The sequence below is a fragment of the Malaclemys terrapin genome, chromosome 18 (genome assembly GCF_027887155.1).
Source record: "Malaclemys terrapin pileata isolate rMalTer1 chromosome 18, rMalTer1.hap1, whole genome shotgun sequence".
Classification (NCBI taxonomy): domain Eukaryota; kingdom Metazoa; phylum Chordata; order Testudines; family Emydidae; genus Malaclemys; species Malaclemys terrapin.
This window is the reverse complement of record NC_071522.1, coordinates 14,986,837-15,011,384: the sequence shown is the minus strand read 5'-3', so window position 1 is coordinate 15,011,384 and position 24,548 is coordinate 14,986,837. Positions and strand designations below refer to the sequence as shown.

The 24,548-nt window shown below is 42.8% G+C and overlaps 1 protein-coding gene across 5 annotated transcripts in view; it reads left to right on the top strand.

Annotated features, from left to right (window-relative positions):
- Nucleotides 1–898: 898 nt before the first annotated feature.
- The window catches only part of AUTS2 (activator of transcription and developmental regulator AUTS2), a 968,890-nt gene continuing 945,240 nt past the window's right edge, over nt 899–24,548 (top strand). For 4 of the 5 annotated variants that reach the window (XM_054008225.1, XM_054008223.1, XM_054008224.1 and 1 more), the window contains exon 1: nt 900–1,365. In XM_054008225.1, coding sequence (XP_053864200.1) covers nt 1,072–1,365 — 294 coding nt within the window. In that variant the 5' untranslated portion in view covers nt 900–1,071. Of the gene's footprint in view, nt 1,366–24,548 lie in introns of all 5 variants that reach the window. The other variant, XM_054008222.1, reaches the window with a different exon arrangement.

Genomic DNA, 24,548 nt, shown 5'->3' with positions numbered 1-24,548 from the left:
GGGGAATTGGGGCCGCATCCCGGCCGCTCCTGCAGCCGCTCGGGGCCAAAACCTCCTGCATCCTCCCGACTCTGGTAGCAGCAGCCCCCCCCCAGGCCGTAGGGGCGGAATCGTCCCTGGGCATCTTCCCCCCCCCCCCCCCCGGGGGGAGGCAGCGTCAGGAGCAGCCAACACACACCGGTGCCTCCCCCAGGAGACTAGCTGAGCCTTAGCCCCTCTGCCAGCATTCATTTATTATTGGGGGGGGGGCGTGTCCATTTCCCTCTCCGCTTGGATCTAGTCTCACCCCCTTCCTTCTCCTCCTCCCGCAATTAATCCGCCGAATTACTATGATTGATCCTTATTAATAGATTGGCTGGGTGGGCGTGTTCGGCGGGGGCGGGGTGTGACGAGCTCCCACTCAGGATTCAGTCCCTGACCGGTGCCTGAACAAACTGCAGCTGGATGTATCGTTACGATGATGATTTCCCCGTCTGATTGAGAGCTCGAGCAGGAGGAAGACGGAGTCTGTGTGTAGTGGGGGGAAGGTTGTATCCCACAGACACATACAATTTTTTTGTGTGCAAGTTCTGTTAGTTGGGGAAGCAAGAAAATCATTTTTGTTTTTGTGTGCAAGGAAATCTTTCTTTCGCCTGCTTCCCAGTGGGTCGGTCTCTTTCTTTTTGCCTTCTTCTCTTTTGGAAAGCCTCCGTCTCCCAGCCCCTTGATCAAAGCATTCCGCTATTCTGATTTATTGCCTGCTTGGAGAGGGTTCTCCCCCCCCCCCTTTTTTTTTCTTTTTCTTTTTCTTTTTTTTTTTTTTTTTTTACAAAGGCGACCTGTGATCAGCCATTACTTTCCTTGGCTTGCTTATAGGAATCTCTTACATTTGGTGTTCGCTGGTGGTGGAACCGCACTTGGATTCTTTTATTTCTCTCTTCTTCTCTCCCCCCCCCCCCTTCTCTCTCTCTCTCTGTCCTCTCCTCCTCCCTCTCGCTCCCTCCCCCTTTATTCCATTGGGGAAGCCGGATTTGTGGCCGTGCTGGGGAGGGGGGGGGGGAGAGAGGGAGAGCGAGAGAGCGAGCAAGAGCCATGGATGGCCCGACACGATGCAACGGGCTTCGGAGAAAGAGGAGATCCAGATCACAGAGAGATCGGGAGAGGCGATCCAAAGGCGGATTAGGAGGGGCCGCCGCCGGTGGGGCCAGCAGGACCAGGGCTGCTTCGGTCCTCTCTTCCTCAGGCTCGGAGAAGGAAGACAATGGGAATCCACCATCGTCCCGACCCAGACCCCCCAGGAGGAAGAGGCGAGAGCCCTCCTCGGCAGAAGAAGACATTATCGATGGCTTTGCAATGTGCAGCTTTGTCACTTTTGAAGCTTTGGAGGTAAGGCGACCCCCGCCTCCCGCCCCGATGCTGCCGGTGTGCCTGGCTCATTGTTGGGTTAGGGGGGCGGAGGGAGAGATGGCAGGGAAATCTGTCTGGTGCCCCCCTCTCTGTCTCTCTCGCTGGCTTTCACACTCTTTCCTGCCTGCGTTTTCTTTCTCTGGATGGATAACAATGCAGCGCCCCCCCTTTCTCCCCTCTTCTCCCCCTTCCCCCCCATAAATTGCTGTGGCTGCCTGTCTGTTTTGTTTTGGCTGCAGTTGATGGGAGATTTCCCCCCTCCTCTCCAGCACTGGGGAGCGGTGGGGCTGCTTATTTTGCGGGGAGGGGGGCGTATTCTCCTTCACTAGGAGAAAGGAAAGTGGGGGGGAGGGCTTAGCCTCCTTTATCCTGCATGGGGACCTCACCTCTTAAAGGGTTAAATGTACTGGGAGAAGGGGGGAATCCCTTGCTGACATCTAAAGGGCTTGTTACCCAATTGTCCCTTTTTTTCTTCTTCTCCGAAGTGCTTTTGCTTTGTGTGTGTGTGTGTGTGTGTGTGTGTGTGTGTGTGTGTGGAGAGCTCTGTCTCTTTCTTTATTCCTTGAACACCTGCAGCGTTGCTTTCCAAATGCACATTTCCCAGCCAGCCAAGCTTCTGGGGGGCGGGGGGTAGCAGGAGATTAAAAAGCGGGGTCTATTGCGATTGGGAGAGACATATGTCAGGATAGATTTTTGGGGGGAGGCGGGAGAAGGATATAAAAATGGGAGGGGCGCTTTTTCCTCCTTGGGGTGGAGGAGAGAGAAATGTTTGAACCCACAATCCATATGTGGGGAGGAGAGAGTTGTTGGCAGTGTGTGTGGTTTTTCTTTTCCGCCGACAACCAGAGCATGTTGGTTGCAGCCCTTCTCTTCTGTCCCCCCCACTCCTCCCCTTCCAGCAGAGCGGTGATAGAGGATCCAAATGAAACTTTTCTTGGCTATTCTGTAGGATTCGGATTTTTGGTGGTCACTTGCACTGGGCTGTGTTCTGCAGGCATGGGGAACGGGTTGGTTGTGGCAGTAGTGTTTGAACGTTCCAGTCCTGATTCATTGTCAAGGTTATACCTTTGGGGGGAGCGGGTGTTTCTTGATATTTTGTGGGGAGGAGGAGGAGGGAAGGCCTGATGAGAACCACTTACCAAGTACAAACACGGCTAAATGTCTGATTTCTAAGGTCTGTGTGTTTGGAGGATTGGAAGGGGGGAGGGAGGCTATGGTCTGATTTATGTTTTTATTTTGTTTTGGTTATGTGTGTACTGGCCCTTTAATTTGGGGGACACCCCTCCCCCTTTGAAACATGTGATGAAACGGCTCCCGTTCTGATCTGAAACGCTTCTGTGAATCCGAACTAAGGTCCCTGTCTCTGCTGCTGTCTCAGGACACATCAAAGAGACTGTTACAAGTGGTCCTACTTATTGTTGATAGTCTTCCTAGTGCCTCCCAACTCTTGTTTTTTAACATGCACTATCGCATCTGGGGGGCTGGCAATCAAACTGGAGGCACCAGCTGTTCTTGTCTTTAAAAAAAATTTAAAGATAAAACGTGATAGGAAACTGAATGCCGTTTAACTCACTGGATTTTTTGTTTTGTTTTTTTTGTTACTTGCTGAATGTATCCAGTTTGTCTCCTTTTGAGCCCTGGAAGTTACCACTTTAGTGTCATTCCAGGATCCAGTCTGCCCTTTCATGCCCTTTCTGGCTCGGGGCATATTACACTATTCAGGCTCTCTTAGAAAGCACAACCTGTGCATTTCCTCCCCTCCAGGCCTGATCAGGATACTGTTTTAGTGTTTACTTCATTAAACAACATTTTAAAATAGTGTAATCCTGCACTGTGTAATCAAGGGGGATACAGTTGTTTTAGGATAGCTTTGGCAGTTTATTTTAAGGGCCTTTTGTTTATAAATGACACGTTGTAGAATTTTACCAAGTTTGTGTTGGGGAAGCCAGATTTATTTGGGTTTGCATTTCATGGAATTGCCACTGTAACAATTATGAACTGTCAAAATAAATGTGAAGATGCAACTGATCATTTAACGACGACAAAAAATGTGTATTTAAACTATTTAAATATTTATCAGTAATAATAGCATTCTGTTTCTTTACACTGGGATCCAAATTCTGTTCAGTTACGTCTGTATGAAGCCAGAGTAACTCCACTCAGGTAACTTATTCTAGTGTAACTGAAAGGAGAATTTGTCTCCTACCTGAGAAATACACAAAGTGCATGAGTTGTGATCCCTAGTAAACAATCACCAGTTTTATAGCCCTGGCCTTGGTGAGTACTTCAATGGGTAGCCCCATTCAAGCCAATGGGAGTACCTGTGTGACTAACTAGTGTTCACCAACATGAGAGAGATTTACACAGTTAGGCTTAGTAGACCAAAATCTGTTTCCACACAAACATCTCATTCATGTCACTGGGTGTTCTGTTTGAATAAGGACTCCAAAATTTGGTCAAAATCCTTACTTTTTGGTGAGCACATTTTATGGTCCGTATAAATATTGAAGAGTTTCTATCACCCTGCTCTTGTTTGAACTTGGTGAGGCGCTTTTATAAAATAACTTAAATTTGGCTTTGCTTGTTTTTTAAAGTGGAAATTAAAATTTCCCCCCTTTTTTTCCGTTTTTCTTCTCTCTCTGCTAGTCGAAGAATGGCTACTAGTGGCTTCCTGTTGTAATTGTGCATCCCTTGAAAGGAGTTCACAAACATTTGCCAGCTTTGCCAGTTAATATTTTATTCAGATAAAACAATCGCCAGCACACTGAGATTTGACCCAATTTAATATTCATGTGATAGATGGCACATCTTGAACTAATGATTTCATGCTGCATTGACAAATATTAGAAACTCACTTACAAAAACATAAGAATAAGACTAAATATATTTGAGAAAGAAGGGTCAAGCATACCGGCCTAATATGGCTGGGATTAATGGCTATGGCTACTTGACGTTTTGGTTGAGACTTGAAAGTACTAGCAGGAAGACCTGATAGTCACTACTAAGTGAGATGATCTTGGTGGTGATCAGTGAGATGTGTAGGTGCTGAAATACTTGAGTGGACACATGCTGCAGGAAAGTTTCTTGCAGCATTTGTTAATTTACTTGGTGAGGGCCTGATCCAAAGCTAAGTGAAATCAGTGAGTCTTTCTATTGGTTTCAGTGGGCTTTAGTGCCTGATAACAGGGAAAAAAATTGCCCCAAACTCTCTTTCTGTGGTTGAACTTCAAATATGAGCTCCAGATTCAATATTGCCGCAATAATGTGGAAAAAAAAGAGGGCTATTTTTTCAGCAGGTGTAAATCAGTCTAGCACTAATCCAATCAATGGCACTACATCGATATATACCAGTTGAGTATCCCACCTCAAAATCCAGACAAGGAGAAGCAAAAGATATTTCTTAAAGGGTAGTAGCCAGACAAGGACAGTGACATGAGCGGCAGCTCTCTGTTTGAGAACACCTTTCCAATGAGAGTAGGGTGACCAGATGTCCCGATTTTTGTAGGTACAGTCCTGATATTCAGGGCTTTGTCGTATGTAGGCGTCTATTACTCCCCACTCCCTGTCCCGATTTTTCACACTTGCTATCTGGGGTCACTCTAAGTGAGAGATCTCCCTTGGGTGGATGCTTGGTGCTGCCCCTAATTGATTATTATGAATATTTTAGTGATTGAGCATGATGAAGCCAGTGGGCCCCATTCTTTTTCTAAACACATTGTGTTGGCACTACTTGAAAAAATGCCTCTTAATTGTGCAGCAGACTGGCTAGGATGTGGGAGGAATATTGTAAATGGATGACGTGTATGTACAGGGAGGATTGTGTACGAGAGGAGATTCCATCTGTGGCCGTTGTATCCAAAGAAAAGAGGTGTATGTCTGCTAATGCCAGTTGTGGTACACTGCACCTTGATAAAAGTTACTGTCTTGAACCAAAGCTACTTGTTTCACTGACTGCCACTCTCTAAGTCACTATTCTCTCTGGCATTTAGAGCCTTTTCCTTATCTGGCATGTAGGTAGGCACCCCTTATCTCCTGATGATTCTTATCTCTACAGCAGCATGTCTTGGTCTCTTAACTGTTTGCTTGGAGTAGTAGGTAGAAGAAGAAGAAAGGGGTGAAGGGAGAGTGGGACCTTACTGTTGTACAATGTTTCTGGATGCCTCAAACAACCAAGGAAATTAGGGGCTTGCAGTGAATGTTGCTTGTTAAGTGCTGCTTGAGTGCAAATTTGCCAAGAGCGGTCCCAGCCTTGCCATAATTCTCTGGTTAGCAAAGGTAGCTTGTGGGCTTGACTCTGCCTATCCTCGAAAGTCAGAGGATTCCTTTCATGCATTTGAAACCTTCAGATCTGGTCCTTAGTTTAAGCATCTGGGGTGTATTCCTAGAATTTGCTGTGAGACACTGATCTCTTGGTGTGACTGTGCACAACATACATTGTCCCTATATCTGCTCTCCTTGGCCTTTCAACTTCTTATTTGATGTGGAAGGAGAAAAGGAAGGGGGTTCAGTGCTCCGATTTGTGGTGGTCAGTACTCTGACCACTTTACTCAGCACAGCGACCAGAAGTGGTCCTGTGGTGTTTTTCTGATGAACAGTACTTGTGTGACTCTGGCCAACAGTAGAATCTTCAGACTCTGTTTTGGCCAAGGGACAAGAAGGACTTTCCAGGAACCTCTTGGAACGAGGATGCCCAATTTTTTTCTATTTGTAACATTCCCTCTTTTGGTTTCTCTGTAATTAGCTGTGGCTATTTTGAGAGGGAGGTTTGTAGGCTAGTGTTCTGGTGAGATAACACTTCACTAAATCTCCCCAAGCTTTGTGTGTATGTGTTGGGGGAGGGAACAGAAATTGACAGTCATGGAGATGGCTTATTGTGATGAGAAGTGAAATCTGACCTGAGCGTTGAGAGAGTACTTCCCTGGGTCAAAGCTTTTTTCCTGAGTCAGCTCAGCCCAGCCCTACAGAGTAAGCAGCTGGTTTTGTTTTCTGAGCAATGTCGCTAGTTTTCCGTGTGGGCAATTGTTGAGCTTCGGCTTGGACTGTTTACCTGAAACAGGACACACAGATTTATAAACAAATGTGCATGCTGTGAGAAACCTACATTTAAATGGTGATTCTTGTTTCTTAACGCGTGTCTACTGGTAACCTGTGTTAGATATGCTATGAGACTATGCTAAATTATTGTCTGGTAAAGCCAGGCATAATTAATTACAAATGGGAAAGGCTTACAAATGTAAAAGGAGCTGTTAATTGAGTTACAGATTCTGTATCCGATCATTCCATCCACCTAGAGTAAATTTTAAGCAGTTGTTCCACTGATGTGGATGCATGATGAAGGGAGATGTTAGTTATAGCAGCTCTATGTACTGAGAGAGAGAGAATGATGTAAGGGTAAAGTTTAACTGCCGGTGGGCACCAACAAGATGTGTATGTAAGACAAAGTGTTTGGAAGATACCGTGTGCTAAGTTCTTTTTCTGTATATTTGTCAGGCCCAGTCAATTACAATTCTGTGCATGCATCAGAGAACAGGATTTTGCCTTTAGTACTTACATGATGATATGTAGTATCACAGTATGATCCATTGGAAAATTAAAATGTGTGTTTTTCTTGTATCTGAAGCTTCTATGTTTCTACGTGTGAAGAAGAGGTCATGCGTCACTGGGTTGGGTACCAGAAAGCATGGCTTGTGATGGTTCTTTCTTACCAGTCTCTTACCCTGCATGATTAGTATGCCTGTATATTCCTTGAGTTTTCATAAAAACAAACACTTTGATCTGCCTTTTTTATCCCTTCTTATTACTGAAGAAATTTCACCTTCACACTGCTGCCAAGTGTTTATTCATTGCTGTCAGCAAATCTTGGTGGCCTTATGATGTTTCTTTGACTACACAGATTATTAGGGGTTTGTCCTGTAACCTGGGTTTGCATGTGTGAGTGCTAAGATTTAAACCAACAGGGAACAGAAGGTAGTAACTTAAAGGTAAAATGTGCTAGTGATGAGTAGTGTTAAGGTGGGTTCAGTTGGTACTGGTTGCAGGGGGTCAGTAGTGGAGACATTGCTCTTTCATTAAGAATGTAAAGGAAATGGTAAACTTATCCAGGATCAAATTTGTGGATGATCTGGGAAAGGGGGGTGGATCACCAAGGAAGATGCTAAACTGCAGAGTGACCTGGAGAAACTTAAAACTGGGATAAACCCCACAAGATGAGGCTCCAATGGCAACATTTAAAAATCTGTGTGTCTAAATTTAGGCATTTAAGTAAGTAGCTCGATATTTTTCAGAGAAGGAAATGTTTAGGCTACACAGGGATGAGATATTTAGATTACTGGGAGATTCAAGTGGTCTTTTTTGGCTCTGCTTTTGATAATTATGGGAGTTACACAAACACGTGAATAGGACAAGACACACACACCCTTATTCTTCTCTATCATAGCATCGTTTTCTTATCCTATTTGGTGAGAAAGGGAGCTCTTTCTCCTTAAGTATCTGGGGTCTCTGCTAGGCCATGGGAGTCTGAAGAAATATCCTTATAAAATAAGGATAAAGGATCAGGAACTCAGAAGGAAAATGATCACCACAGAAAGGGAAAGACATCAAGAGCCTAAGGGTATGTCTTCACTACCCGCCGTATCGGTGGGTAGCAATCGATTTATCCGGGATCGATATATCGCATCTCGTTAAGATGCGATATATCGATCCCCGAATGCGCTCACCGTCGACTCCGGAGCTCCACCAGAGCGAGTGGCAGAAGCGCAGTCGACGGGGGAGCCGCGGCCATTGATTTCGCGCCGTCTGGATCCCAGGCAATTCGATCCAAGATACTTCGACTTCAGCGCATATCTTGGATTGATTTTTTTTTCCCCCCCCTCCGCCCCCCAGTGTAGACTAGCCCCAAGTAATTGAAAGAGTTACAACACTGAGATTGCTAGAGAAATATCAGGGACTGGACAAGATCACTGAGAAGTAGAGGTGTGCGTTACTTACAGGTAAGATCTATTGCTTTATATGTAAATGTTCCTCTGGGAGACGGATACTGGCAGTAACAGAGGGAGTACTGAGCAAAATCTGTTCCTGCTTAAAAAGCCCTTGTTGCTTTCCAGTTGGGAGGTGTCTGCCAGAATATTCTACAGTGTAGTCTATTTTTTAGAAACAGTCCTTTTATCAGTTTGAGTTGGAGCCCCCACCATGCTACTCTGAAGGTCTGACCTGCAGCTTTCTAATTATCTACAGTAAATTAGAAGTTTTCAATCTTTATTCTGAGCAACAATAAGTTGAGTCAGGCTTTAAAAATAGCCCAAGCTCAAGTTTAGTGAAGTCTCAAACACAATTAGTGAAAGGGTAATGGAGTTGGGAAGTTGTGGGCTGAAATGTGGAAATGTTTAACCCACAGTCTTCATTTATTTGAATTTCAACATTCTGTTTGAGACAATCTAATGCCAGTTCTGTTAAGGGTAATTGATTGCAATGCTTCTCTGTGCTTTTATGTATCATCCTTACTACTTATCAGTTTAATATCTGTGCTCTAGTTGGGGTTTGTCAAATCCCAAGCTGGGCTCTGCTGTACCCTTTACCTTTAAGATAATGAGTTGACTAATATCTTTAGATTCTTCTCCCTGGTAGGATAGCTTAGCAGCACTAATCTTGACACTTTTATGTTTTGAGGAGGAGAGAGAAGATTTTAACTGAAAGGGTAAATCCTTAGAATGGGAAACCTTGGAAGGAAGTATTTTATTTTACTTTTTTGGGGATGGGGAGGCGGGAGTGAGGGAGATGAAAATAAGTCAGCCTGAGAACTAGAATAGGATTCCCTGGCATTGTAAATATTGCTGTGTGTTTAATTTGATCACATTACATGACATGTTATCTGTGTGAATTTATGCTGATGTCACTGTATTTACCCAAATCTTTTTAGTATTAAAAACACATGAAATGAAGGCACCGTTTACATGCTTAGATTTATTAACTTCTTCATGCTCTGGAGTTCTTGCTTGTGTGACTCTTGTATTGTTACGTGCTCTTGGATGCAAAAAATGTGATAGTCTAAATGTCATGATGGTCACTCCACAGCACTTCTTGTGTCCTTTTAGGATATTTGTGTGAACTTCCTCTCTGAGGAACTGTCTCTTAACATTTTGAATTAATTAACATTCTTTCTATTAAATTGCACCTAGAGCAGGTAGACTTTTTTAATTATTATTTTTTTAATCAAGCTGGCTCTAGCAGGGTAATGGCACCAATCTTTACATGTAATGTCACAAGGTCATTCAGCAATCAAACGTCCTAATCTAATGTAAAGAAGCTGCCTGTTCTGTAAGGGGGGTTGTCTGAGTTAAGCTGTCTGGGATAGGTTTTGTGGATGCTGCAGGATGACTGTGCAGAGGCAGATCAGAAAGATGAATTGTGGCTTTCAGTAGTAGATTGCAATTCCACTGCAATTCTTTCTCTGGCAGAGTTCACAGCACTGCATTGGGTTAGTCACAGCGTGTCCCCTACTTAAGAGGATCATAGGCAGTAAGAGGAAGATTTGTAAAATGTGGGGTTCATTCCTGCCCATTTTGCAAGTAATACTCTAAAAAGCTTTCAATCAAGGATCTGAGCTTTTACTCATGCTGCATCTGCCAATGCTATGGAGGGGTGTTAAACCTATTTTACAGGTGTTTAAACTGAGGTACATACATTTGCCAAATTGCATGTAGGGGGCACCTTGAATGCATCTGACTGGGCTTGTGTAGTGTGAGATGTACACATGCAGGGGGGACACACACACACATGTGGCCCTGACTTGTGTGCACTTCAATCATTGGGCAAATCAGGCAGGTCCAAAAGTGCATGCACATGTTTGAAAATGTGGGGTGAGTGACTTGTCCAGGGTCACAGTGGGAGTCCACATCGGAGCCAGGTACACTGGCTTCTGTTCCTTGGCTTCAATTAATAGACAACCTGGTATCCATTATACCACAGTGAAACGTGAATATTGGTTGCCATTAGCTGAAAATAAAGAACAGAAGCAAAAATGAGATTATATTATGTGAAGTTAATTGATAGTTGAGGCTGGTTGCAAAGAGAGGGAAAAGTCATGGCTTTATCATGGCCAAAAAGTTCAAAAGTCTGTCTTCTAATTTTTAAAAGTCAGAGCGCACAATGTTTTAATGAATAGTAAGCATTTGGCTACTGGAACTTTGTGAAGTCAAATATTTTTTGTTTCACAATAAAATGTTAACTGTTTCATGGACTTTCAACAATGATTTGAAAATCTTTAGAGCACTATTACAGCAGTCAGACATGGAGGCAAATCTGGGAAAAATGAAGTGTTTTGCTCAGTGGTAGGCTGGTTGGGGTTACAGAGACCATCGTGTTTAGTGGTACGGTACGTAGTGCGGATAACACTTAGCATAAATAGCCCCTTATACTATAATGTGTGCAAGCACCTACCTCAAGCACCTACCTCTTTATTTCCAGACGAAGTTGCATGGGAAGTCAGAGGGACTCCACGCAAGTTAGGGGCACTGTACCAAATATTAACTAATTCTCACAATATGCCTATGAGGTAGGTAAGGATATTTTTAGCTTCCCCATCATAGGGAAGAAATGAGACCGAAAAGTGACTATGGATTTACCCGACACCATGCAATATGTCAGTGGCAGACCAGTCATTAGAAGTCATTCCTACAGTCTGTGAGGTGCATGCGGTATATCTTCCTCCCATTGGCCTGTTGCTAGCTTTTCACATTAGTTTTGTCAGTTGCACTTTTTACCTGTTACTAAAGTTTAGATAAGTAGAAATATCATTACTAAGGCATTGATTTCGCCCCCCCTACCCCCCCATATAAAGCCCTAAATGACCTGAAACCTTCCTATTTGACAAACCACCTCTCTCCCTGTGACCTTCTTTTGTGGTTGAAATCATTGGGGCACTCTAAGTGAACCCCTTATTATTTTAAAGGAGGGGGAGCTGCTGGTCATGTGTCTTCTGTAAGAGCCCTTTCCAGCGCGCGCCCTCTCCACCTCATTCTGAATTAGGCCAAATCTAGTGACCTTCCAGGCATGCTGTAAAGGCCTGTCTGTTTTGAATGGGCATTGGTGGAGGGCTGAGGCAATAGACAGTAGGATTGTCCAGTGATGATGTGTGGTGAGCAGGGAGAAGGTTTGAGAAGAGACATGCTGCTGCTGCTTTGGCCAATTTATGTTGTAATCCCTTTTAGTATTGTGATTTCTAAGGCCTAAGTGCCCTTGATGTACATTGGATTGGCACTCTTTTTCTGGTGTGACAGTCTTCCCTCTTTTTTTTTTAAGATCACATTAAATACTGAAACTCATTGTGTGAGGTTCAGAATATGGATACCCTGTTTTAAGGGGACACATTTCTTTTCTTTTTTCTTTTTGGATATTACCACATTTTTACTGGCTGGCTATTGTGCTCCTATGCAGTGACTCTTCCAACATTAGTCATTTCAACTATGGAAAAAAATAATAAATGCAATTATTGTGGTTCAACAGCTGAGTCTGCTGGACTTTAAAAATAAATGTTAATGAGTTCTGGGTTCAGAAAAATACATCTGGTGAATGGATTTGCCAAATTTCCAACCTCACAATGTGTGTTGAAAAACCCAGTGAATTATGTAGTTAAAAAAGTGGATCTTTATATGCTTATAAGACCTCAGTCCAATTGACTTAAATTTCTATAACTACAAACATTCTCCCCAGAAAATGTAATCCAGAAGGAGACACACATCTCTGTGAATTTTGTGGCAGTATGTGCTAGTAGTCAACTTTTGAAGAACCAATAAATCTATTTAAAATCTTGTTTCTGGATGGGGGGGGAAAAAGGGATGGTTGAGACTTTGAATGTGTGGGCTAATACATTGTGTCTGTTTGCTGCTGAACCAGAAAACTTGTAACAACTGTTTGTCGTGTGTGTGTGTGCCATTTACATAATGAAGAAATTTCATGAGATTGTACTAACGAATCAAGATGAATGTAATTAAAAGAGAAGCAAATTGACACTCCTAGATTAAAGGCAAACTGTAAACTAATACACCTGTATGCTATCATTTATGTATTAGATGTCTGGGGCAGTCTGCCAGATATGCAAATAAAAAGACATTGACAAATTTCCTTGGATGTGTGGTGGTGGAAGACACAACTATTTTACTTTACCTAGCATCGTCTGGGTTTGCCACAACAATAGAATTTAATAATTGCATGTCCCTGACACCTCATGACCAGAATGTGATAAATAATAAACAGAGGTGGTGGGGAGGAGGAGAAAATATATGGTCCTGCTATCAAGATGACTGACAAATGGGAGGAGTACACCTTACCGTGGAGCTTAAAGTTGTAAACCAGATTGTAAGACTCACCATTTCAGATTTTTCCCATCACATGAACTATGTGGTACTTGTGGATCTGTGTTGACTTTCAATAGGATTTGTGCTTTCTTAGGTGTGTTTGAAAACTCCACCGAAGACCCCTAACACTATCCTCTATTCCTATGCTGTTGCTGCTCTCAATAGTCCACTACATGAGTTCTAAAAATAGATGTTTTGGGCATATTGGGCCAAGTTAAGATCTGATGCAAAATGGCCTTGTGCATTCGTACACCTGTTCTGAATTTGGCTCATCGTCTGTTTGAAAGGACTTCCTCTCAAGCTATGGTCTGGCTCTCAACATGGTTTGCCTAACTCTTAAGGCTCTGAAGGTGCTGTCACTGTGGATAAGGATTTCACCAGTGCTATAAAATGATTTCTCAGACTAGAGTGCGAAGGGAATTTCTTACGTCTTGTTAATTAGGACCAAGCACCCTAATGGGAATGTTCTAAAGATGGGATCTTTCAAAGTTTTTGCAAGGTTCCAGGTCTCTGCCTTAATGAGTGACTGACCAAGGAATGTCTCCCCCTTTATATAAATGCTTTGCACTACTTATAGTCCTGTCCTTTTCAGAGGATCTCAGATACTAGGGAAACCTTGATTAAGCTAGCAATGTTATAGATAGGATAGTATTGCATCAGTTTTTATGGATGGTTAAACTCAGGGGCTAAAGATTGGACTTCACTAGGCTTTGAGTCAGGCCTGGAATTACCGTCCCCAAGTTCATACTGAATCAGTGGCAGAGTGAATCTAGGAATCCTGATTACCAGTGTACTTCAGTCACTAGACCTTTCCTTTGATCTAAATAAAATCCTGCTGTGATCTGTAACTTTAGAGAAGGGTGTTTTGCATAATGCAAAATTTGTTCCTGGCTACCTGCATAAAAGCACAAAAATGCATGTTGTGTTTATAATTTTTATAGATAATTAAAACATTTTTTCTTTTACTACACATGGACATGGAAGAAGATCGATCATGCCAAATGCGCGGCTTCCAAGTGGATTTTTAAATGCTAAATTTTTGTCTTTGATACTTCAACTTTTCTCCACCTTTAATCTTTCATGAGTGCAAGCTTCAAAAAGATAATCAGTAAAACATGCTTTTATCTTCATTAATTCAAAACCATTCATTTTTTAACTGCAATTACAGACAATCCTTTCAAGTTTCCTCTATATTAATGAGTAAATTTCCCCCCATCTTTATTTTTTTCATGCCTAAATACTGCCATATTGCCTAAATTGAAACTTACATTGTAAGTATAGGTGGTTTTCTTTGCCTTGAATAGTATTTCAGCTTCCAGGAAGTAATATTTCTCATGGACTAAAGGCTTTGACATGCTGTTGTACAGCTTCATTGGATTTTTGTTTTGTTTTTTTGAAGAGTTGACCGTGATAAGTACTGGATCTTGCACTTGTCTTTAGTATCCAGCTGTAGACACAGTTATAATTTCATCTTGTATCTGTGTTTCTTCTATAATGTGGTATAGTGACATTTCCTGTGTATGTGGATAGGAGCAGTAAGGATTAGTTTGTTTATATAAATCAGTTGATTAGTAAAATTTACTTTTTTTTTTTTTTGTCTTTATGGAAGTTTTAGGCTGGTTTTATTTGTTCTTTCATTAGAAATGGAACCCTTGATAATCACTATTCCTTTCTTCACCTTCCCTGTTTTTATCCTCCCTCTTATTTACATAAAACATAAGGGAAGAGATCCCAAAGCTGTTTATTGGACAGAAACAGAATCATAAATCTGGGTTTCCATTCGACTGAAGCGCCTTTCAGCAAGTCTGGTGGTGCAAAGGCTCCGTCCATCTCAGCCCCGCTTTCAGCTTCTCTATTTGGACAGTGGTTCTCAACCAAAGGTCTTCTAGAGGAGTTGAGTACTCCTTGGATCCATTCCTCCTCTAGATCCGTTCCTCCTCTTCTCCTCCCGCCCCACCAGGAGACGTGTGTGTCGCAGGATGCGTTTAAGGGGATTCCAAATACAGGGCCAGCATTAGGCGGTAGCAAGCATTGCCTGGGGCCCCATGCCACAGAAGCATAGGTGCTCAAACTAGGGGTGCTGGTGCATCCCCCTGGCTTGAAGTGGATTCTATTATATGCAGGGTTTACAGTTTGGTTCAGTGGCTCTCAGCACCCCCACTACACGAATTGTTCCAGCTCCCTTGCACAGGGAGCCCCACCGACGGTGGCTTGGGCTTCAGACAAGGCTGATAGGTGGACAAATGGGCTCAAGTATCACCCTGAAATGTAAGTAAAATATTTATATTCCAATCGGTGATGCTCCTTGTATTGTTCGTGGTGTTGGTGTTTTTTTTTTTTTTTTAATAAGCAAGCAGTTAAATGACGTGAAATTTGGGATATGCAAGACATACGAGACTCCTGGAAGAGGTATAGGAGTCTGGAACCACTGAATTTGTAGGGGCTTGGGAATGGAAGGGAGGAGAGACGTTTTGAGCAACCTGCAGTCCACCTATTGTCTGCTTTCTAGGGGCCGGTGAAGCGTAAATCAGAGCAGCCCTGAGGCTGCTCTAACTGACGCTTGGGACTGGGAAGGCCCTTGAGTATCCCAGAATACAAGAGAATGATAGTAATTTAAAGCTGCCTTTGTCTCCCTACTCCAGCTGCAGGAACTGGACAATCGGACATTAAGCGTTTAGGGATCGTAGTGTCCTGTTGTGTCAGGCAGACCATCCTCCTGCCAATGCTGAATAAATTCCTACGGTCTGTTCTTAAATGTTTGGTACTGTTTTTTTTTTTTTTTTTTCCAATGACTCAAGAGAATTACTTTTTTCCTTTGTGGGTCCACTCCACAAACTTGGATGCCCCCCTGTTAAACTTTTCCTGATATATACCTTTCAGTTTCTTTGATTTCATCCCATTATTCCTAATCCTATTCCTTTGATCCAGCTCTCTCATTAGTGTTTACACCCTTCCGATACTTGTGCACAGTTGCATATGTCATTCATATAAAGCCAAATAGTCTCTGAACAAATGCAGTAACGAATGGGGTAGCTTTATGGAGAAGCATATAAATATCAGTTTCCTGATGGAACCGGGTACTAAAAGGTCCCTTTAATGGAGAGCTTTGTTGTGACTAGCCTTTTGAGACGTGCTTTGCTTGCTCTCGCTATTTTGTACCCTGACACAAATGGCTCTAGTATCCTCATTTGCACATTTCTACATCTGTTATCCATATTTCACATTTGTTCTGGCTGCGGTCTTATTTTGTTTTGCAAAATCTACCTGAGATTAGGGACGGAGATGTATGTTGGCTGAGGCAGCTTTGGAAATTGCATTGTTGAAATACGGCCCATATGGGCCATTGTAAAATGGTTACTGCAGCATATAATTGCCTTCGCGATGATGTGCTTTGTCATTTTACTTCAATCTTCAAAGAGGCACTGCTGTAGCCTGCTGACAGCAGTGGTGGTATTCGAAAACATATGGATTTGCAAAGGCATTACACTGTCCTTCGAGCAAGGGTTAGATTACAGTGTTGGAGCATTGGTCACTACGTTTCCAGTAGGTAGCTATCCGATAGCCTACGCTGGACTATGTTGGTAAATGTTAGGCATTAGCAATGGATTTTATTTATTGATTTTAAAAATATCGAGTGATATCTGCATGGGTATATGGAGGTGGCAGAATCCATGAAGCCATAAATTCTTCATATAGTAGTATTGTCTCTGAAGAACATGGGCCTTGTTACCCTTCTTGACTCATATTCCTCATTCGGGGCTTCCCACCACCACTGCAAACGCTTCTGGAAAGATTGGAGGTAGCTTTCCATACAACCTGCAAGAGTTCAAAAAATCACGCGTCTGGCTCCGTAAAATCATGACACTGGCTTAAAAATCAAGTGTGTGTTTTTTTTGTTTTGTTTTTTAATTTACCTTGTTTTTGTATAGCCTTGGGTCATAATTTCAAGGGGTTTTTCTTTTTCTTTCCCGCAACTGAGGACTAGAAACTTTCTGTAAAATAAAACTGAAATGGTCACATGACTCCAGGAGCTGGGGCTTTAAGAAATATCAGACTTCCCCATTAAAATGGTCAGATTTAGCAACAGTGTAAATCATCTAGATGTGACCTTGCACATGGAAGCACCTGAGATTTCTCGATCATAGGGTTTAAAATCAGAAGGGACCCACAAATCATCTAGTCTGTCGTCTTCCTGTATGTCACAGGCCACCGACACCACCCAGACCTGCACACTAAACCCAACCATTTAAATCAGACCCGAGTATTAACGTCAATAGTCTCATCTCCTATGATGTGCCAGGCAGTACAGCCTAAATTGCTCGCTGTTTGTTGTGGATTTCAGTGATGATATAAAAAGAAGGGGGAGGATTTCAGGCCTGGGAAACTGTAGGGGTAACACATTGAAAGCATAAATAAGACACCCCTTTTTTTAAACTCCTGCTCCTCCTCCCCCCATAATCCTGCTTCACCATATGTTTCTAGAGCATGCACAGAAACAAACAAATAATAAAAAAAAGTCCATAAACCGTTACCATTCTTTATCTGGCACTTAACATGTAATGTAGCTTTGACAGTAACCAGGCTAAAGGGACTTCATATGTATACATCACAAATATCTTTCCCATTGGCAGAAATCCTAAAGAAACCTTTGCCTGGAAATTCCCCTCCCATCCCCATTGTCTATCTTCACCCAAAAAGCCGACTTGGTGGTGTCACTTCGGTCAGCCGCAGTCACATCACCTTCTGACTCTCATGCACCAGCAAAACGCTGCTGTTTGCGTTTGCAAGCTTGCAGAGATGCATAAATCCCTCTCAAACCCACTGTCCCATTATCTCATTCTTCAGAGATGTTCTTTAGTTAAGATGTGGGCTCAACTTCTGGCTCTGCCATAGGACTCCCTGTGTGACCTTGGGTGAGTCACTTAGCCCTGGGTTCAGCATAGCATTTTAGCACATGCTCAAGAGGGACAGCTTTAGGCTTCGCTTTATGCATGTACTTCCCTTAAATGCTTTGCTGACCTGGGCTCTTAAGTCCCGATTCAAGATCGCGCTTAAGCATATGCTTAAAGAGATTTTAAGTAAAGCACGTAGTTAAGTGTGGTTTTAAACTGAGGCCTTAATCTCACTGTATATCTGTTCTCCCCATCTGTAAAATGAGTGTGTTAATACTTCCCTACCTCTGAGTGTTATCAGGGTAAATTCACTAACATCTGTGAGGTGCTCCGTTGTAAGGTTTTGGGCTAAATATCTAGATAGCGTCATGGGGACGATCAGGCTGAACACACCTACCCAATTATAAGTCATGTGACCGAATAGAATACATTTTAGGTAACTGATCATCAAACCCTTTCTAAACAAAACCAACACTGTGAGCCCAAACTATGTTGACAGTGATTGTTTTAGTACAGAAAACGGACAGTGTGTTCCTGTGGCAGTACCTGATGAATGTGCTATTTTTCTCTGAACTGCACATTTTATAGTAATGTGAAAGTTAGCATTTAGTCAGGTTTTGCTTGAGTTTTTAAATCAACTTCTGACAGCCAAGAAGCTGTGGCATGTATCAAGGCTAAGCTACAGTAGTATCTTCAAATCCACTGCAGAGCAAAGGAGAGAAAAATCCTTGTTGCAGCTTTGAGAAATGTTAAAGGACGTATTGCTGATTCTGGCAGCTGGAACTGTGATAAACAAATTAGGCCTGTCATTACTTCCAGGGAATCCTAGTGTAATATGTATGTGTCAGTGCTAGGATATCTCTATCACAAAGTGGCTCTGTAAAAGTTAAATGAGTTTTTTTTTTTTTTTTTTTTTAACATTTTAAATACTTGGATAACACATTGAAAAGCAAAGTTGCTGTGTGATCAGGGTTTGTGCAAGACGAATCCTAGAGTCGTGCACTGTATGTGGCATGTATTTGCATGTGGCAGCAAATAATCCAGAGATGAAAAGGCTAAGGGCCTAATCCAAAATTCATTAGTCCGATGCATAGACATCAATTAACACCATTGCACTTTGCATCAGGCCCTAAATAAGGCTGATTCAGGAAAGCCTTTAAGTACATCCTTGTTGATGATATTTACCTCTCCGTAAAGCGCTTTTGAGGGCTCCTGATGACTATAACTATGTAAGAGCTAAGTATTAGGCATGTGGTTAAAATTAATAGAAAATGCTTAAAATTAAACACATGCTTAAATACTGTTATGAACAGGGATGGAGTTAAGCATGTTCTTGAATGCTATCTTTAAGCAGGACCTTACTAACACAAGCTTGCTGTTTTTATTTTTGGCGCTGTGTGGGGTGGGGGGGAGCAATTGTGTCCAGACCCTGTAAAATACTGAGTGTGAGAGTTGAGGGCTCTCAGCACCTACAGAATCAAGCCCTCTCAGAGAGAAGTCTTGTGCGTCGTCTGTTGCGGAGAAGGGATGTATTTTCTGAGCATTGACGCTTTTCTTGCGGGTTTGCCTGATAATTACATAGCAATGACAAAGCATCAGGATCTCCCCGGCAAGTAGCACCACCCTTGGATTCTGGAGATGTACAAACTGAGATCCTCCACCTCCCCTTGACGCTTCTGCTTCCACCCATGTATCTCTGTGCTCTCCAGTACTGACTAAACAGGTGGCAAGATTCAAATCACCACTCTCTAAATGGAGTTGAGTTCACTCTCCACAATAGCTCACCAGAGGCCTGTTTTGTTGCAGAACATTGATTAAATAAATATTCCTGTGCATACAAAAGAGGAGAAATCTGTTAAAGCACTCTACAGTTATTTTTTCCCTGCAGTTATTTTTCCATTAGCAGCAAGGAGCTCCCTTTAATTTTTCTGCCGCCTCCTCCACCCTGCCCCCCACAAACACCTTCTAATGCCTGAGTAATGTGCAAACAATCTAACCTCCCTCCAGTTCAGATACGCTAACAGATTAGCTGTGGCTCAATTATGTTTTGATAACCCCTGGTACTCTGTGCAGGGTGTTGTTAAGTGGTTCATGCCAGCGTTTTCGATGAAGAGGACATTTTCCCATTTAATTTCAATATTCACTCTATTAGATAACTCTTTTCCACAGCACCATTTGGGCACATGGTACTGCAAAATAAGCTATTGCAAAATATTGACAGTTTGGGCAGAGTATCCGACTTCTGGAGAAATGCAAAAAACGCTGACTGTATTTATTTATTTCCCCCGTCTTCCTGTTGAGGTGAAAGTTATTCTACATAGTCAATGTCAAAGAGGTGAGAGAGAGAGAGTGTGTGTGTGTGTGTGTGTGTAATATATATATATATAATATAAATATAAATAAAAAACCTTAAGGAAAAAGACCCAATTCTGATTCTGCTTGTATTAATGTCAGCCAGATGTGGCTGTTCTAATCAATGGAGTTCAATTGGTGTAAAACAGGTGCTTGTCAGATCAAAATCCTGTCAAAAGTGTCTTTGAAGAAAAACAGCTGGTTCTGAGCTCAACAGACATCTGCAGCGTCTACATCCTGAGTTATTAGTTCAAAGTAATGGTCCAGATTTGGATCTGATGCTACTTTAAATGTGGAAAAATGCTCTTGAAATATCCAGTATCAAGGCGCTCCTCTGTCTTTACACTGGTGTAACTGAGCTCAGACTCTGGTGGAAAGAGTAGCTTGATGGGAATGACTGACAAGCTAGTTAAATTAAAAATAGCTTCTTTCAGGTAAGATGTATTACCAGTTTAGACCCATCAGAAATGGGCCTTTGCCATCAACTCTCTGGTGCGCACATCCTCTGGAATAAGCAATTTTAAAATGATACCTTATATTTCGGTAAAAGGCATCTTGTGGTGGGAGGGGGCTGCTTTTTTGTGCTTTTTTTTTTTAAGTGAATGCTGTAGAGAATCTTTTTAAGTTGCTAGCATTGCTGACTAGAGTGAGAGGAAGTGCTTCCCCTCCCCTTTGGGGGGAGAGGTCTGGAGGGGGAGACCGGAGTAGCTAGCATGGGCTAGCTGTGCACTAACCCCATGTGACTGCTCTTACTCTACACCCACACGGGGACTTAGCTATTCCACACTGCCAGTGTTTGCAGAACAAGAGGGGACACCCAGGTAGTTTAGGGTAGAGTAGTTAGTGCACTGTACATTCATAAACTAGCTTATTCCACACTAACCTCCTCATGTGGATATGCCCTTACGGGCTTGGTAAGCCAAGGAACCATGCTAATAATATCATTGACAGGGTTGCCAAAAAGCATGGAGAGTCCTCTCTCCTCCTTCCACTGCTTTGTATTGCTGTGGGCAAGCTGACGCCTGGTTGGAAGTGGGAATAGTAAAACCTCAGTGTCTCCTCTGTTTTAGTGTACATAATTAGTTGGAAATGACATTAATGAGTTTAATTGTTGCTTTACACAGTAACATGCCAGCTGTTTACTGTATTCATTCTTGGTGGTACAATTTTATTTTTTCTTTTCAGGTGTAATTTCATGTGACTTCTTCCCCCCGCCCCCAACCCTTTGGTGCTGATAGCTTTTGCTGCTTATAGCTAACCCGCTCTGTACAACGTTAGGAGGCAAGGGACTGAACTTAATTCCCGGTGCCAAGTAGCAATATTAAGGATGGCCATGGAGCAATGTACAAAGTCTCTGACTGAGAGCGCAGTACATAGGGTGGCAAGGAGTCTAGTCTCAAGCAAAGTCTGTAAGCCACTGGAATGAATGAGGTGATTAATGGTATCATTGCTTTTTAGCTTCATCAAAAGGTTTCAATTTATGAGAGCGTAAGGAGTGCTGATTGTCACAAGAACCTATCAAAGGGTACAGAAAATATGAAATTAGCAAGAAGGAATGGGAGTTAATTACTGAACAGTGATTAGTCTGATATAACCAATTATTGAATCATTAAATGTTTATTACCTTTTTAAGCTCCTCTTCCCCCCCCATAAGTGCAGTTTTGTCCTCACTGTATTTTTTTAAAGGGGTCTAATATATAAAAGCCTTTTTCAAAGCATAGTTGTATTAAGAGTATTTTGTGCTAGCCTTGGCAACTTGGTCAACTCATTTGGGTTTTCTCTGGTCTGCACAGATATGGTCAAATCCTGTGGTCCTTATTAAAGGCCAGGTTACCGCGCCTCAAGGAAAGACAATGGGAGAGGTCTAGTAGGAAACATGGAGGAGAATCCAGTTGTCTCTCAATTTCCCCAGATCGTTCCAGTAGAGGGGTGGAGTTTGACTCCCTTCCCTTTCCTGCAGAATGAACAGCAGGCTTAGTTTCCATCAATCGTGGATTCTTCCAGATCATGTGCATCTTTAATGACTGCTGGAGGTTGGTGTAGTCCAATGGAGCCTCCCTGATGGGGTTTTTTCTATCTGGATGCTGCCCCCAAAACCTCCAAAAAAGGGAAAGGGAGTTGCATGATTCAGATGGGGCTCCATAAGAAAGTGGGGAGTTACGTGGTGTCTGGGTCTTGTTCACAGCAGTGAACTTCACCCATTCAGATAAGTGGGTCTGCATGCACAGATCAGGAGAAGTGGTGTGTACATGACATGAGCAGTGATCTGGGCTGTCTGGATGAGGAGACTGGGTGTAATAGGGATAAATGTAGGATCAATGTGAAACAAGTCTCCATATAGACACTTCAAGAAGAGGAGATGGGGTGTAGAATTCAGGATGTATAGAGATGGATAGTCTGTGAATGTGTACAATTGAGTGGAATCTGTGGATACACGTTTCATAGAGATGAAAAGGCAGAAGGGACCATTAGAGTCTCTCGTTTGACCTCACGTATATCATTGTGTGTGTGTGTTACCCCTTGCGGGTGGGTTTGTGTGCACACATGCATCTGTTTCTGAAATACTGCCATGGTTGAGAGTCTACAATGAGTGTACATGCAGAGTACACATCTCTTGCTTTTGCTGTTTCCCTCTGGAGTTAAGTGGTGGAGCATGACACCTCTCCATAGCTGCCGCAGGCAGTATTTGCAAACAAATAAGGACTTGCCTATTGTGTATGAAACTCTAGCCATTTTTTGAGTGAAACCTTGGACTTTGTATTTATTTTTATGCAACTCAAGGAATCAAAACAGCGCTTCTCAAACTCTCCTCAAAAATGTGCTTTTTCTGTTGTCATCCCCTGAAGCTCTCACCCCCAATGGAAATACATGGGGAAAGCTCTAAGCCACAAACAATAAGGATTGCAAGTCGGTTCTGATTCACTTTCTATGGGTGTGCCTCAGGTTCTCCCCACTGCTCTCCGTTAAACATGGCTCCATATGGTGAAGAAAGTTTCAATGAAGCTGCCTTTATTGCAGCAGCTGTGGCAGAGCCATTGCCTGGGGATGGAGATTTCAGTCGTTTTGGAGACTTATTGACTTCGCTGGCCTTTTTATAGACCCCTTTCAAATAAAGCGCCTACTAATTGCCCCCCTTTAAAAACTGACTGACTTGTAGAAAGAATAACACATGTTCGCTTTGTGGGACAAATCTATTAAGCAGGCTGGTCGCCACTTTCTACTGCATCAGGAGATGATTTCATGGCTATAGTGCAAGTCTGTAGAGTAAGAACTTGTCAGTAATATTTAGGGATGTGTCACTTTCAGAAACTCTAGTTCCCACGCAGACATCTGATCTGAGCTAAATATTGTTGTGAACATCCAGCAGTAAGCTGTTTTGTCCAGCAATAAAAACACCCATTATTTTGTAATGATCTCCGCATCAGGGACGCAAGCTAGTTCATAAGGCTCAAGGTCCTGTCTGTAACCACTGAGAGAGTGAGTATGTTACAGCCACTCTACTTGTTGCTTCTGCCTGTAGACACGTGCAATTATCCCTTTTTTGACTGCCCCTGTGTAAAATACCAGTAATGTCCCTCTGGATTTCCTTAATAACCGAATGCACAGCAGCAGTTGTAAACTGTTTTTTGTAATGTCACAGCCTCGCTGAGAATAGCGAACCGTGGGCGGCCTCGGACTGGAGGGAAGCAGTCTGAGTAGCAATCCGAAAGGCATTAAGCACTTTGGACCTTTTTTCGAAGATGTATCACTTGTAGCAGGGACGTGGAAGGTTGTCCAGTCTCCTAGGCTGCTACACATGTTAGGTTTCAATGAAAGGCAGCCAGCAACAAGGTCAAAACAAGGCTGATATGCATAGCAAACACTGACGCTGGGAAACGGCCATCAAGGTTAATGCACAAGGGCTGTTGGCACGAGTACAGCAAGTGGTCAGCTTGCTGCCGAACAGGTTCTGAACCAGGAGATAATGAGGAAGGTTTACTTCTCACAGTATAAATAATTAGCATAATTGATAGCCACTTTCTGTGTGCGTATGTGTTTATGTAAGACTTGTTTTCAGCTTCTGTTGAATTCTGCTGTGCCTCAATATTTTGCATGTGAACTGCTTTGCCAGCTTTATAAGATGCCTGTATTTCTGTGTGGCTTTTCATCATTTCAATATGCCCGGAGACCTGGGCAGTGAAGCGTTTTCAAGGGTCTGTGTGGCTTTTTTTTCCCCTCTAGTGTGTGCTCCGCCTCTGGAAATGACATGGCCCGGGTAGCACTGTGCATTAGTCACTACCAATAAGGCAGACTGGTGTCTTGTGAAGTGCGTGTAAGGTTCACATTTGGGGGAGGGGGAAGAGTGGGGGCAATTGAGACTCACTCCTGTCTGTAATATTCATCTTCAGCTCACACTGGGTGCAATTCAGCCCTGTGCAAGGGGTGAGCTCAAGGCCAGTGCACCAAATAAGTGCTTAAATAGCACATTGGCCTTGTGCTGGCCTTTTGCACAGGGGTGAATGAGGCTACGTTAGGACACAAACGTGTCAAAGTCTGAAATTTGGGACTTCAATTTTCCTGCAATTTG